General features: G+C 46.2%; 1 protein-coding gene across 1 annotated transcript in view; it reads right to left on the minus strand.

Annotated features, from left to right (window-relative positions):
* LOC144773723 (trifunctional purine biosynthetic protein adenosine-3-like) overlaps positions 1–17,179 on the minus strand; it is a 219,052-nt gene that overhangs the window by 119,356 nt on the left and 82,517 nt on the right. The window contains 1 exon segment of the mRNA XM_078658864.1: positions 13,725–13,893. Coding sequence (XP_078514990.1) covers positions 13,725–13,893 — 169 coding nt within the window.

The following is a 17,179-nucleotide window of genomic DNA, read 5'->3' on the forward strand; positions in this document are numbered from 1 at the left end:
CTGTTTTTTAATATAATGCATGGCAGTCATGTTGTTGGTATAGACCAGAACTACCTTGTTGTGTAGATGGTTCTGAAAAGCTCTCAGAGCTAGTGGAATTGCTAGAAGCGCTAGATGATTTATGTGAAAGTGTCTTTGAGTTAGTTAGACCGCGTACTGTAAGTTCCTGCTTTTGTGCCCCCCAACCCTTTAGGGAAACATCTGTGGTAATGGTGATTTGAGGCTTTGAAGGGCTGACCCTGCAAGAAGGTTGTTGCTGTTTCACAACTGCAGAGAGCGATGGGTCGCTGGCCCTACCAACACTAGATCCTGTAGATGCCCCTCCGCTTGAGACCATTTTTACTGAAGGGAGCATTGAAGGGGCACATATGTAGTTCTGCATTTTTGGGACTATGGATATACATGACTCAATCATTCCAAGAAACTTCACGGTGATATGATAATGTGCTCGCTGAAGCTTCTGTACCCTTTCTGGACAGGGATAGGCTTTGGCTGTAATCGAGTTTAGTGTTGTGCATAAGAACTGCTGCACTAGCAAGGGTTGGATGTCAGATTTTGTTATATTGAGTGTGAAGCCTAATTTGTGTAGAAGTTAGATAACGTTTGTGTGTCTTGCAGAGACATGGCTTTTGTAGTTCGGACTGGACTGTTCCCATGGGGCACAGGGTCAGCGCTGATTTGCATATCGCCATTGTCTAACCCAGGGTGGTGTGGAGTGGAAAAACGATGGATTTGGGCCCAGATCTTTGGACTGGGGTGAATGTGTGACATTGATCCACATTCTGTCCATCACTGTTGTGTTTGCAATTACCGCTCTAAGTGTACTGGGGATGCTCAGACGTGAGTCCCAGGCACTCCACACCACTGGAATCAAGCTAGCCGGGCTGATGAGAGGTGTTACCTCGAAACCGGGCCGGTCCTCGGATGCTTGTTTCCGTTCTGGGAAGGACATGGCTTTTGTAGTTCGGACTGGACTGTTCCCATGGGGCACAGGGTCAGCGCTGATTTGCATATCGCCATTGTCTAACCCAGGGTGGTGTGGAGTGGAAAAACGATGGATTTGGGCCCAGATCTTTGGACTGGGGTGAATGTGTGACATTGATCCACATTCTGTCCATCACTGTTGTGTTTGCAATTACCGCTCTAAGTGTACTGGGGATGCTCAGACGTGAGTCCCAGGCACTCCACACCACTGGAATCAAGCTAGCCGGGCTGATGAGAGGTGTTACCTCGAAACCGGGCCGGTCCTCGGATGCTTGTTTCCGTTCTGGGAAGGACATGGCTTTTGTAGTTCGGACTGGACTGTTCCCATGGGGCACAGGGTCAGCGCTGATTTGCATATCGCCATTGTCTAACACAGGGTGGTGTGGAGTGGAAAAACGATGGATTTGGGCCCAGATCTTTGGACTGGGGTGAATGTGTGACATTGATCCACATTCTGTCCATCACTGTTGTGTTTGCAATTACCGCTCTAAGTGTACTGGGGATGCTCAGACGTGAGTCCCAGGCACTCCACACCACTGGAATCAAGCTAGCCGGGCTGATGAGAGGTGTTACCTCGAAACCGGGCCGGTCCTCGGATGCTTGTTTCCGTTCTGGGAAGGACATGGCTTTTGTAGTTCGGACTGGACTGTTCCCATGGGGCACAGGGTCAGCGCTGATTTGCATATCGCCATTGTCTAACACAGGGTGGTGTGGAGTGGAAAAACGATGGATTTGGGCCCAGATCTTTGGACTGGGGTGAATGTGTGACATTGATCCACATTCTGTCCATCACTGTTGTGTTTGCAATTACCGCTCTAAGTGTACTGGGGATGCTCAGACGTGAGTCCCAGGCACTCCACACCACTGGAATCAAGCTAGCCGGGCTGATGAGAGGTGTTACCTCGAAACCGGGCCGGTCCTCGGATGCTTGTTTCCGTTCTGGGAAGGACATGGCTTTTGTAGTTCGGACTGGACTGTTCCCATGGGGCACAGGGTCAGCGCTGATTTGCATATCGCCATTGTCTAACCCAGGGTGGTGTGGAGTGGAAAAACGATGGATTTGGGCCCAGATCTTTGGACTGGGGTGAATGTGTGACATTGATCCACATTCTGTCCATCACTGTTGTGTTTGCAATTACCGCTCTAAGTGTACTGGGGATGCTCAGACGTGAGTCCCAGGCACTCCACACCACTGGAATCAAGCTAGCCGGGCTGATGAGAGGTGTTACCTCGAAACCGGGCCGGTCCTCGGATGCTTGTTTCCGTTCTGGGAAGGACATGGCTTTTGTAGTTCGGACTGGACTGTTCCCATGGGGCACAGGGTCAGCGCTGATTTGCATATCGCCATTGTCTAACCCAGGGTGGTGTGGAGTGGAAAAACGATGGATTTGGGCCCAGATCTTTGGACTGGGGTGAATGTGTGACATTGATCCACATTCTGTCCATCACTGTTGTGTTTGCAATTACCGCTCTAAGTGTACTGGGGATGCTCAGACGTGAGTCCCAGGCACTCCACACCACTGGAATCAAGCTAGCCGGGCTGATGAGAGGTGTTACCTCGAAACCGGGCCGGTCCTCGGATGCTTGTTTCCGTTCTGGGAAGGACATGGCTTTTGTAGTTCGGACTGGACTGTTCCCATGGGGCACAGGGTCAGCGCTGATTTGCATATCGCCATTGTCTAACCCAGGGTGGTGTGGAGTGGAAAAACGATGGATTTGGGCCCAGATCTTTGGACTGGGGTGAATGTGTGACATTGATCCACATTCTGTCCATCACTGTTGTGTTTGCAATTACCGCTCTAAGTGTACTGGGGATGCTCAGACGTGAGTCCCAGGCACTCCACACCACTGGAATCAAGCTAGCCGGGCTGATGAGAGGTGTTACCTCGAAACCGGGCCGGTCCTCGGATGCTTGTTTCCGTTCTGGGAAGGACATGGCTTTTGTAGTTCGGACTGGACTGTTCCCATGGGGCACAGGGTCAGCGCTGATTTGCATATCGCCATTGTCTAACCCAGGGTGGTGTGGAGTGGAAAAACGATGGATTTGGGCCCAGATCTTTGGACTGGGGTGAATGTGTGACATTGATCCACATTCTGTCCATCACTGTTGTGTTTGCAATTACCGCTCTAAGTGTACTGGGGATGCTCAGACGTGAGTCCCAGGCACTCCACACCACTGGAATCAAGCTAGCCGGGCTGATGAGAGGTGTTACCTCGAAACCGGGCCGGTCCTCGGATGCTTGTTTCCGTTCTGGGAAGGACATGGCTTTTGTAGTTCGGACTGGACTGTGCCCATGGGGCACAGGGTCAGCGCTGATTTGCATATCGCCATTGTCTAACCCAGGGTGGTGTGGAGTGGAAAAACGATGGATTTGGGCCCAGATCTTTGGACTGGGGTGAATGTGTGACATTGATCCACATTCTGTCCATCACTGTTGTGTTTGCAATTACCGCTCTAAGTGTACTGGGGATGCTCAGACGTGAGTCCCAGGCACTCCACACCACTGGAATCAAGCTAGCCGGGCTGATGAGAGGTGTTACCTCGAAACCGGGCCGGTCCTCGGATGCTTGTTTCCGTTCTGGGAAGGACATGGCTTTTGTAGTTCGGACTGGACTGTTCCCATGGGGCACAGGGTCAGCGCTGATTTGCATATCGCCATTGTCTAACCCAGGGTGGTGTGGAGTGGAAAAACGATGGATTTGGGCCCAGATCTTTGGACTGGGGTGAATGTGTGACATTGATCCACATTCTGTCCATCACTGTTGTGTTTGCAATTACCGCTCTAAGTGTACTGGGGATGCTCAGACGTGAGTCCCAGGCACTCCACACCACTGGAATCAAGCTAGCCGGGCTGATGAGAGGTGTTACCTCGAAACCGGGCCGGTCCTCGGATGCTTGTTTCCGTTCTGGGAAGGACATGGCTTTTGTAGTTCGGACGGGACTGTTCCCATGGGGCACAGGGTCAGCGCTGATTTGCATATCGCCATTGTCTAACCCAGGGTGGTGTGGAGTGGAAAAACTATGGATTTGGGCCCAGATCTTTGGACTGGGGTGAATGTGTGACATTGATCCACATTCTGTCCATCACTGTTGTGTTTGCAATTACCGCTCTAAGTGTACTGGGGATGCTCAGACGTGAGTCCCAGGCACTCCACACCACTGGAATCAAGCTAGCCGGGCTGATGAGAGGTGTTACCTCGAAACCGGGCCGGTCCTCGGATGCTTGTTTCCGTTCTGGGAAGGACATGGCTTTTGTAGTTCGGACTGGACTGTTCCCATGGGGCACAGGGTCAGCGCTGATTTGCATATCGCCATTGTCTAACCCAGGGTGGTGTGGAGTGGAAAAACGATGGATTTGGTCCCAGATCTTTGGACTGGGGTGAATGTGTGACATTGATCCACATTCTGTCCATCACTGTTGTGTTTGCAATTACCGCTCTAAGTGTACTGGGGATGCTCAGACGTGAGTCCCAGGCACTCCACACCACTGGAATCAAGCTAGCCGGGCTGATGAGAGGTGTTACCTCGAAACCGGGCCGGTCCTCGGATGCTTGTTTCCGTTCTGGGAAGGACATGGCTTTTGTAGTTCGGACTGGACTGTTCCCATGGGGCACAGGGTCAGCGCTGATTTGCATATCGCCATTGTCTAACCCAGGGTGGTGTGGAGTGGAAAAACGATGGATTTGGGCCCAGATCTTTGGACTGGGGTGAATGTGTGACATTGATCCACATTCTGTCCATCACTGTTGTGTTTGCAATTGCAGAGATTAGTGGCAGGTGGCACTCTTAATGAGCCAATTGTGTAGATATAGGAACACATGTGTGCCCATCCTTTCTATAGAGATAAATTTGATGCGCTGTGGCGTATTGGAATGTGGAAGTAGGCATCTTTGAGGTCTATGGCTGTTATGACATCTCCTTGATGTAGCAATGGTATTACGTCTGGTTGTGTGACCAAGTGAAAGTGTTCTGAGGAGATGTACCTGTTGAGTGGCCTGAGGTCGAGAATAGGCCCTAAAGTCCCATCCTTTTTGGGAATGATGAAGTATAGGGATTATACCAAATGTCCCTGGTGTTGTTTTGCGACAAGTTCTATAGCCCCTTCTTTTTTAAGCAGAGCTTGAACGTCCTATTGGAGGAGTGTAAGGTGTTCTGGTGACATATTTTGTGTTCGGGGTGGTATTGTGGATGGGGTATTTGTACGTTTTTATGATGGAAAGGACCCACTGATCGGGGGCAATTTGTGCCCAGTATTGTTGGTACTGTTGCAGCCATCCCCGTACTGGTGTTATATGTTGAGGGAGGAGGCTTAGTGAGTCACTGTTTAGTCAGAGTGGTGCTTTTGGATGTGGAACCATGACCTCTGCCTCGATTATTTTTATAATGTGATCTGCACAATGTCCCACTGTTATATTAAGACTGGTATGGGCATTGCTGCTTTGAGTATTGCCTGTGTCTGTAGATGTACACGGCCTTGATGGACCTCTATATTGTCCTCTCCGAAAGGAACCGCAGTGCTGAAATGTGTCTAATGCACCCATGACTTTGACGGTGTCTGTATTTTTTTTCTCTAACATCTCATCCACTTGTAAATGTTGTTGGACATCAAGCTTAAAACCAGAAACCCTAAGCCACACATGGCGCCTAATAATAATACTTGTATTGACCTCCCTTGCACTTGCATTGGTTGAATCTAGTGCACATTGTATGGTGGAATTTGAAATGCTGTTCCTTTCCTCCAACAACAGAGCCTCTTTTAGGCGATATTGTTCAGCAAGATGTTGAAGTAGCTCTTTCATCTCGTCCCACTGGCCTCTATTACAGTGGGAAAGAAATCCTACAGAATTAGCTATACGGAGGTGATTGGCTGCTTGTGCTGCAACAAGTTTTCCTGCTGCATCATATTTCGTGCTCTCTTTGTCTGTTGGAGGAGCATCTCCAGTACCTTGGGGATTGGCCCTTTTTCTGGCAGTGTGAACTTCCAAAGAATCAGGGGGAATTTAACCCTTGATATATGTAGGATCTGAGGGACATGGCTTGTATTTTTGGTCTATTCTTGGTGTTATTAACCTGGACTTGGCTGGCTGCTTAAGTATTTCTTCTGTGGACTTAAGCATCCTCGTCTGCAATGTGTGAAGATCCACTTTTCTAATTATTGCGTAGTGATTTAGTACTCACTCCTGGGGTTCTAATTTTATTTTGTATTCATTTGGCTCAATTTGTTTCTGTGAACATTTTGGTTGGTGTTTTATCCGCCGTTTTAAACACCATTTTCCGCCTTCCTGCCTTTCTGCCTCCTTGACTGCCCCTTTCGCCTTCAAGTACTACTTATGGAGGCTGCTGAGCGACCGCACACATAGGCATGACGCTGGCACGCCACCGCATGCAGCGCCATGACCCCAGTCCTTTCTCCATCAGCCACTATGACACCAAGAAGTCCTGGTCCTGGAGCCGGACATCACAACAGTAGCTGCTTCACGTTCTCCCCACGGTCAACCAAAGGACCCTTCACCTGCCGCCACTGCTGCTTCTCTTGCGACACAGGACCTCCCACCAGCACTGCACCCTGCACCGCTCCCTCTTAAAAGACTACTAATAACCAAGAACCAGTCCGGTGCATCCTGCTTAAAGCCCGCTCCCTCTGCAAACACACCACAGAAATCTGAGATGCCCCTCCTTGAACCCCGACATCCTTGCTGCCACCCCTGAAGACTATAAGCTCATACACCAAGACTGCACTAACGAACACGGTGGGGGCATCGCCATCATCTACAGAGAAACCATTGGATGCACTGTCACGACAGTGACCCAACACTTCTCATGGAACACCTCAACTTCCGATTACAAACTGATGCTAGGACCACGATCAGAGGCAACCTCGTTTACAGACCCCCGGGACCTGGATTAGCCTTCTGCTATACCATCTCCAACCTCATCGCCTCCCTTGCCATCGACTCCCTCCACTATGTCCTGCTAGGCAATCTCAATTTTCACGCCAACGACCTCAACAACACCAACTCTACCTCCCTCCTGGAGAACGCCAACAGCATTGGCCTCACTCAACTAGTCACCGAACCCACGCACAAAGCCAGACACACACTCTATGCCATCTTTACCTCCAGCGACAGAATCAAATTCACCCACGTCACAGAACTCACCTGGGCCAACCACACCTTCATCCATGTTACCATCTCCGATGCCCAACATACCATTGCCAAGCACCAGAACACAACCTACCACAGCTGGAGAAAATGGACTCAAACCCTCAGCTCACACAACCTAAAACTTCAGCAGATCTTGACCAGGTAGTCCAGAACTTCTCTGCCTGGATCAACAAATGTGCCGACTGAGTCACCCCAGTGACACCAGCAAAAACCATCAAAACCTCAAAACAAGCCGGTCGGTACACCCCAGAGCGATGGCGAATCACCAAGGACCCCTCCGACGGAGCCTCTCACAAAGCAGCCCTCGGCGATTACTACCTGCGCATCAAGGGAGCCAAAAGAGCAGCCATCACCGACTGCATTGAAACCACGGACAACCACACCAAGAAACTCGTCAAAATTGTCAAGGAATTCTCCAACCCGGCAGCCACAGGGAGCACAATCTACCCCTCCCAGAAAACTCTGCAACACCCTCTCAGACTACTTCCACAGTAAGATTGCCCCCATCTACAACAACTTCGACCTCCAATCCACCACCCTAAGCCTCGACAACCTCAACTGATAACCACCTGGTCTCTGCTCACCACTCAGACCACCACAACAATCATGTCATCCATCTACTTCGGGGCACCCAGCAACCCCTGCCCCCGCCACCTCTTAAACCTTGGAGCCAACCCAATCAGCATGGAACTAAACAGCATTTTCAACACCTCCATCTCAGACATTTACTAAAGAAGCCCACTTCCAACCCCAGCTACCTCAAATATTACAGACCGATCTCCCTGCTCCCCTAAAAAGCCAATGTACTTGAGAAAACCATCAACCAACAGCCCACCAAATACCTAAACTAAACCATAATAGACACCTCACAATCTGATTCTGAGATCGTGCTGATTGCCGCCCCGGATGACATCAGAAACCCCCGCGATCATAAAGAAACTGTGGCCCTAATCATCCTCCTGCGTTCGACACCCTCATCTACAGACTTCACATCACTCGCATACATAGAACGTCCTCAGGTGGATCGCCTCTATCCTTTCTGGTTGCACACAGAGCATCTCTCTGCCTCCCTTCACCTCCGCACTGAAGAACATCATAGGTGGCGTACCCCAAGGATCATCCCTTATGCCCACCCTGTTCAACATCTCCATGACCCCCTCGCCTACGTCATCATATCCCATGGACTCAACATAATCTCCTATGCTGATGACACTCAACTTATCATCTTGCCCACCGAGAATCATGCCAACGCCAGAACCAACTTCCGCAATGCTGTGACCGACGTAGCCAAATGGATGATAGACAGCTGCCTCAAATTCAACTCCAACAAAACAGAAGAACACCTTTGCGTGGAACCAGAGCTGGTAGCCAGCGGAACTCAGACCTACACCCACACCGACAGACCTCGCACGCAACCTCAGCATCATCCTCAACAGACAACTGACCATGAAATGACAAGTCAACGCAGTCGCCTCCTCCTGCTTCCAGATCATTCACAAGCTCTGCAGAATCTTCAGATGGATCCAATCAACACCGGAAAGACTGTCATGCAGGCCCTCGTCATCAGCTGTCTTGACTACGGCACCACTCCCTACACCAGATTTTCCACCGGCTCCTCAAAAGACTCAAGACCATACAGAACACTGCAGCCAGCCTCATCCTGGACCTCCCCAAATGGACCCGAATCATCCCCCCACCTCAGAAACCTCCACTGACTACCTATCCAGAAGAGATGCCAGTTTAAGATCCTCACATGCATACAAATCCCTACAGAAACAAGGACCATCCTAAATCAACCATTGACTGACCTTCCACTTGTCCACTAAGCACCTGCGCTCCACCTCGCTCTCCCCCACATGCACCCTTTGCATCCATCGCAGCCGCAACGGGGGCCACTCCTTCTCCTATATCACTACCAAGACCTGGAAATGACCTGCCCCTCCACCTCCAAACATCACCCTCCCTGGTGGACTTCAGAAAGAAACTCAAGATGTGGCTTTTCGACAGAGACACAACGCCCTCAGTATGCAGATACCCCTAGAGGTGACAGTGCTGCTCTCTACAAATGCTGATTGATAGATTGATTGATTGATTGATTGATTTATTGACTTTACGATAATGCACAGCCCGACTAAGTACCTCATGGTAGGTTGTTGTTGCATCTGGAATATAGGGTTTAGAAGGCTATAGGTCGGGATCAGTGTCATCCACAGGGTCTATATCATATTGATTCCATGGATCATGGACAGTGGGTTTGGAAAATATGGCGCATCATAGGGTGTAATATTATCTCTTATGTTAATATAACCCATTGATGACGGTGTGGGTGATGCATGTGGGTGCACTGAAGAAGGTGCTCAGGTGACTGTATATGAACTGTTGATATTTCAGATGGTGGCATTAGAGGAAGAAGAGTTGGAGGAGGAGGAGGAGATTTAGATGTGGAAGGAGCTGGAGGTAGTGGTGGTGGAGGAAAAAGAATAGAGGTAGTTCCCCTATCTTTACGCTTTTTCCTTGGAGCTCTGGAGGAATCTGGCCCATGATCTCTTCCTTGAATGTTTTCTTCCTTTTAGGAAGTGTGTCTGTTGCTGGTAGTGTTGGTGTTGCCGCTACCATGCTAGTGTCTGGGTTAATGAATAAAGTTTTTTTTCTTTCATCAAGTTTGCCTTGGAGTTTTTTGAGAATGGGCTCCACTGGCCGCTGTTTGGGCACTGACACTGTCTTTGGCATTTTCGATGCCAATGTCATTTTCAGCACCAACAGGATTTTCGATGCCAATGAGCTCCCCAGCTGCTGATCTTTTTTCGGCACTGAAGCTGTCGTCCGGAAATTGAAGTTTCGGTTCCCATGCCTGGTGGTGCTTTGTGGGCGCCAAAGTTGACTTTTTTGGCACCGAGGCAACTGTTAAAGTCTTTGATTTTTCTACGCTTATTCAATGTTTTGTAGGCAGAGGGACGTGTGTCTGCTTCTTTGGCTGCTTTCGGCTACCACCATGGTTCAAGTGAAGTTGGGTTTCATGAGCCACTTTAGGTGGTTGTGTGGGGCTCAGTATGGTTTTTGCCGGTGTACTCATATGCTCTTCTGATGTGGACGGATCTGGCTCGGAGTCAGAGTCTTCACCACTGCTGGATAGCAGGATGAGGATGTCCATCGCCAAATCCTGTGCCTTGGCTTCCTGAAGTCTACCCCCTCTCTACAGACTGCTTCCCAAAGATAGTGGGCACATACATGGTTTGGTACACCTGCATGGTGTAGTGGCCCCAATGTTGCTACCTGTGTTGCTGAAGAGTCTTCCTGGATTGAAAGGCCAGGCATACCTCACATGACACCTTGTCATGATACGGGGATCGGCAGCAGTTACAGATGGAGTGCTGATCCTGCCTGAAGTGTTTGGCATGGCACTTGGGGCAGAAACTTAAAGGCGTATTTTCCATCCCTCTGAGTCATTGAGTAGAGGAAGATTGTGGCATAAAAATGAAATTGAAGTCGACCCGGGCCTGAGCCTGGGCGGGCGGGCGGATCAAAACTATTTATGGAAAACCAGCAGGTATTAGTCGTCATCGAGTTTTCCATTGAAGGGTGATGAACCGGAGCACTGGAACGGCCTTGTGGCATTAATTGGAGCTTTAGTCCCGGAGCTCCTAGTTTAAAGTCTGAACCCGATGGCAGAAAAAACAATCTAACCAATGAGTCGATGACCATGCGCAATACAGACTATATGAGGAGTCACCATACATCTTGACTCAAAGGACTTCTTCAAAGAAAAACAAATTATAAACATCTGAGCCCAACCCTAGATGGCAGCAATTGGCTAAGCATATGTATCTACAGCCAACACATGCTACAAATATATACTTCCACACACCTAGCAAATTGTGGCAATTCTAACTGAGAAAAAGTGCAAGCAGAACCTAGATACAAGGAAGAACGGTTGCTGTCAGTGCATCCATGGAAACAGAAAAAGTGAATTTGAAATCAGGAGTGTAACACATTGCAAATGTTACATCTAGAAGGAGGACAAAGTTAACTTCAGATCTCTAGAGGCCAGTGTTTAGATATATGAAAAAAATGGTGGAGCAATAATAATAGTTATATATAATGCACCACAGCCACTGTGGAATAAACTCTCTACATAGTATTTAATGGGATATGCTAAATGTTGGCAAACCTCAATGTGAGGCTTTGGATGCTGGGGTTGAGCAACCATAAGTGCAAAAGGCAATGTAGAGAGAGTAACAGGCCTGCCCTGGGACATCCCACTTCCTTTAACAGGCTGATGAAGATGGGCAGTGTGAGAAGATCCCTCTTTTTTGCATGATCATCCTAATTTTGTACTGATTGATATTGCAGGTTTTTTAATTGTGCACACTGAGGTACTTCTGTCCTGTCACCTATGTTTGTGCTCTGACCCCTAAAACATGGTTAAATGGGCTAATCCTCAGTTGTCATTTTAAACAGCGAATTCCAAAATTTGCTCTTGAATGTAAATTCCAGGTTTACCCTTTGCACCAGTCTGTGTTGCTGTGTTAGTAATTCTGCTGCGCCTCCATTGAGGGACGTTGAGCTTTTTACTGTACCTCCAAGGCATGCCCCAGCTGTCAAACAAGTATTTCAATGAAGGTGCAAACATCTATGTTCAGAGCACTCCTAGTCACAAGTTCAGAGTTTAACTAAAACAATTCACCCAGGATCATCTAAGGAAGGCCCTCTGTGACTCTGCAATCCGCGATACAGTGGATCTGGAACGTGTCCCTTGATGGATTAGGTCTCATTTACGCCTAAACACATGTTGATGAAACTCCATTCTATTCTAGTCGAACAAGGCCTTTAAAAGGTTTCTTGTGTGAGAACCCTGTTTATAGATCGAGTCTGGTCAAAGGATTGTTGAGGTTGAAATCGTGCATAGTTGGCGAGTGTCCATACACCCTTGCTGACACACTCTTGCCAGTGGCAAAAGAAGTTGTTGAACCACATTGGAAGAGGCACATTTGCTAAGTATTGTATCTTACGTTGATGGACTCCAGGATGCCTTGTCTTTCCTTTACTGACAGGCGAGTTTCTTACGTTTCTGTGAGTCCTCGATCTGTGGAAATCAGTGATGCCATGTATCGCAGTGCCTGCTGCATTCTGTGCGGAGAGCTTACTCACATTCTCAGGAACCATAATATAATATCTATTTGTAGAATAAAGAGGGCTTTAGAACACCGGAGACCCTGGCTTGGAAACTGAGAGCTAACAAGCATGCGATCTAGAAGGCTATCACATTAGAGCAGATAGGTGAAATTGAAACTTTATGTGCTCCCTACAGCCTAGTGCCCTACCTTTTGTGTTCCACTGCTGTGCTTCCATGATATGAGTACAACTCACCTAACTAGATGCTGTGTTCTGCCCTGTGAGTCTGCACCCAGTAATTTCTACCAGTTATGACTTAAATCAACACTTGCTCCATTGCCTGAGTCAATCGTCCAGCAGCGCCATTTCTAAAGAGCTCATTATTAACAATTGTTTCATGTATTTAAGTATATGTTATGTATTTGCTCAGGAAAGTGATTGTCCCTAGATTCCGCAAAGCCAGTGAGGTGGCCGCTCCTTTTCGGTTGCTGCGACCAAACTATAGAACACTTTGCCCATACATATTGCGTCGCTGGATTCTTTCTTGGTGTTCCGTAAGCAACTTAAGCCTGGCTTTTTCCATTTCAGTGAGTGTAGTTCCTTGGTTTCTGCAGTTGCTTCCTTACCTGCTCTAGCGCTTTGACACCATTGGGTTTAGTGTGCTTTTACTGCTTTATGAATTCCATTCAATTCCAAGTAGTTGTGTGTGATATATGATTTGTGGCATAATGGCTAGAGCGGTTGACCTCAAACCAGGATACTATTTTTTTAGTAACAGAGCGCGTTATAAAAGCTTAAAATAATAAAAAATAATAAATAAAGCTGGGGAACCGGGTTCGGATCTCGGTAGGGACGCTCCACATAAAGTGATTTGGGGCAAATCACTTAATCTTCCCGTGCCTGAACAAATTAATGTGTCGGTCTGTAACGCAACTGGTGCTCACGTAAAGCGCTCTGATACCTTCGGGTCAAGTTCGCACTACATAATACTCCTAAATAATAATAATAATGATAGATTGAATTGTGTTGAGCATGATTTTGTTATATGGGTGTATTCCACTGGTTCTGTTTTGTTTGATCTTTATTGTTCTTTGTTACTCAGAAGAAAGTTACAAAACATAATGTTCTGCCATTTGATGATGCTTGTCTTTTACACCTGTCATCTTGTGAGAATGTGTGATGTGTCTGATCTCCATAGAGTGAGGGTTGGGGGCAGGGTACAGTTGGTTTGCTTAGGTAAGCATAGGCTGGGCTAGGGAAGAGCATTGCTCCGGGTAGAATGAGCATTTGGCTATTTAACTGGATCTGCTTGTGAAGACTGCTGACGTTATGGTGTACCTGTAGAAACTTATTGAAAGTGACACAACTTGTGGACTGAGATATGTACATCAAAGGCATTATGTCCTCATAACAGTGACTTATATATGCATAAATCTATGCATTTTGCAAGAGCAACAGCTTACCTTTAATTTCCAGTCCCTTTGAATAGCGGAAAGGATACCCATGGCTTGCCATGAATGCAGTGAGGGCAACTTTCTTTTCCAGCCATGCTGGTGTGTAGTTGTTGAGTCTGCCATCAATGGTTGACTGAATCACTTCATAAAGATCGTTTTTAAGCAACGGAAGAATCACCTGCTGAGAGTTAGACACCTATGTAAAACTTGGAAAACATTGTACTTCTTGATCTTTGATGCTGAAGAAGAAAGAATCAGTTGAAAGTTAAAATAATTTTGCAGTAAAAAGCAAACCCTTTGCATAACCAATGGATTCCAATTAGTTACTTTAGATTTAAATTGTGCTGCTATAAATGTCCAATGAAGATTGTTTTAAAAAAAACATCAGTGGCCCTTCATCCAGGCCAATGGCTAGGATCCATGCATATTTATATATCTAAAGTTCAGTCAGACATCATTTCTGTCCTTGTGAAATTTCTCCTTGCATTGCAGAAGTATTTACTTAAATAATGTCCGACTACTACTCATGCTATTTGCAGAGGTCGCTCACCATAATGTCCACTCACTACGTGAAGAACACTTTTCTTACTGCAAGCTACAGATGTAGTGTGGAGATAGCTATACCATCTGCTCTTCATGCTGGTGTAGGAAATGTGGTCACTGCTGCTCATGAGGTGTGCAAAGGAAACCTTCTCCATTGAGTGTGAATAAATCCTGTCTTCCTTCTGACTATGATATTTTTGTAGGGAGATTTCCCCACCACTTTAATGGTATGTGCCACCCTGCTAGCTGGGTGGCAGGGTAGCACATAACCAGGTGGGGGTGAGGAAACAAGGCCCCGTGGTTGCGGGTTTCAGGCTTGGAGACCACCTTCTTGAGGGTAGATGTGATCCGAGGACACTGAAAATCATGTATGTCTGTTGCTACTTACGCTGCTTCCTGTTTCCTCCGGGAACTATGGAGCTCGAGGTCAGAAAATTATCTCTCCACCTTATCATTTACAAGAGCGTTCCCTCTCAAGGACATTTCCAAAACATGAGCACTAATGAAGTGGTGATCAAAAACGTGATAGAATTTTAAAGAGCACACTGGTGTTATTAAGAGTCCCCTTCAAAGAATATTTTAGGACGTAGGGCAGAACAGTGCAAAAGTCCATATTAAAGCACACTGTAAAGCTGGTGAGAAACCAGCTAGGATTCAGGGAACACTTTAGATCAAGGGGGTCTCCACCATTTCCTATAGTAAGAGCCAGTTATGATGATTGAAGATCATTGTGAGCTACTGCCGAATAAAGGATTCAGTAAATGTACACAGAAGCCAAATAACTTGAATACGGTCTCTTGAGTACCCAGCCCTGTTACAGTGAGCACATAGTATTAGTGGTACAAGAGCTGTATGGCAAAAGGTTTACATGTGGGGTCCCTACAGATCAGTTTTGTCCCTTTGCTCTTGAGACAACAAAAAAGGAGAAAGGGAGAAATAGAGGGGACTAGAGAGAAAAAAGAGACAGAGAACATAAGAGGAGAAAGGAGAGTGAGAGAAATGAGGAAGAGATAGACTGAGAAAGGAAAGATTGAATGAATGAGAGAAAAAAGGCAAAAGAGAAACAAAAGAAAAAAGTAAGAAACAAGCAAGCAGAGAAAGGCATAGCAAGAAAGACAACAAAAAAAACCAGCGAAAGAAAGGAAAATATTTTTTTTAAACAGAAAAAGGGCAAAAGACACAAAGGAGACGAAGGAAGACATAAAAATTAAGAAGAAAATATAAAAGGTAACAGCCCAATAAAGAAAGAGAAAAGAAAGAAAGCAATAGAAAGAAAACTAGAATGAGAAAAGAATTGAAAATAAGGCAAGGGAAAGTGAGGGAAAGAAAGGGAAGGAAAGAGTAGGGGAAACAGGATCAGAAATAAGGAGAGACAACGAGAGAAAGGGAATGTAGTGGAGGAAGAAAGGAGTAAATGAGATGGAAAGGTGCAATAAGTAAATACAACAAAACACAAATATAAGAGAAAGAATGGAGGAATGATGAAGACAGAGAAAGAATATAAGACTAAACGAAAAGTGGAAGCGAAGGGAAGAAAAAGATAAAACAGCCCAGAAAGAAGCAAGTAGAAAAATACAGAGATAGGTTAAAAGAAAGGAAGTGAAATTAAAAAAGAGGGAAAGCAGGAACAACAAGGGGTAAAAGGAAAAAGCCAGAAAAAAGAATGAAACAACCAAGGAAAGAATGTTTGAGCGAAAGAAGGGTGAAGAAAGAATTAGAGAGACAAAACAAAGAAGCATAGATAAAGAGGAAAAATAAAGAAAATGAAAGAGGAGAAAAAAGGAAGAAACAAGGAAGGGGATAATGAAGAGACTGGAGAAACGTAGAAGTAAATATGAGAAAAAAGAACAAAATAGATACAATATATTAAAAATAAAATAAAAGCAGGAAGAAAAAAGAAAGAAGGATATTGAAAAGTAATTACAACAAAAACAGAAAAAAGAAATACGTGGGTGAAAAAGGAAGTTGTGTAAAAGATAGGACGAAAAGAGAAAACAGAAATCATGAAGAGATAAAATAAATTGAGACATGAGATGAGGAAATAAAAGCAAGGAAGAAAGAAGGGGAAGGAAGGATAGGCAAGAAAGAAAAGAGAAAAAGATGTCCTGCACTGTCAGCTTTCAAGCCCTCACAGAAACAGGTCCAGTGTTTCAAATATTTGCCTTATCCTAGGGCAGCTGTATATTATCAAGCCTGCTGACTGGCAATTATCATGTGCAAACTACTTAGTGGCAGCCTGCGAGATACTGGTAGCTCGTGATCCGCCTGTTGGAGACCCTTGCTGTCAAGGGACATTGATCTTGTAAAATAGGTCAACATGTAATACTCTTTTTCCTGCTATTACTATCTGACTCTCAAACATGCCTCAGTGTGCCCCCATCTCTTTATCAACGTGGTGCCTGTTCACAAACTGTGTTTTGTAGTACGTTTAGTAGTACTACCAAAGTACTACAAAATGCTATTCACAAACCTATGAGTGTAAATCTCCACCTCCACCTCTCCTATCTTTTCTCTGGGGTGATCCTTACACATGTAAGTTTACTACTAAGAGGTACATTTGAGAGGGACCAGTGGAAGTGGCTGAAAAAAAGAGGCATACTTACTACTACATGTAAGGGGTTTCCGGAGGAATAGGCAATGGTTTAGGGAGGGACATGCACCCACCCACAAAAGAGTGAGCCCACTGATATTCAAAAACTGCATTTCTAAACTTCAAAATAGCACCCAAAACAATAGTACATTACTCAAGCTCAGAGCTGGAGTACGTCCAGCATCACTGAGGTTCTTTAATTTTGACTCCATCTTACATTTGTCGTCATTTTGTGTTGCCTTTACACAGGCTGCTCTATTCATGAAGTATCTCTGCCCTTTGAAATGCAACGTGTTGAAAACCCCCTCTGTCCTTGTTTTGAAAACCAATC

The sequence above is a fragment of the Lissotriton helveticus genome, chromosome 8 (assembly GCF_964261635.1).
Source record: "Lissotriton helveticus chromosome 8, aLisHel1.1, whole genome shotgun sequence".
In the NCBI taxonomy this organism is placed as follows: domain Eukaryota; kingdom Metazoa; phylum Chordata; class Amphibia; order Caudata; family Salamandridae; genus Lissotriton; species Lissotriton helveticus.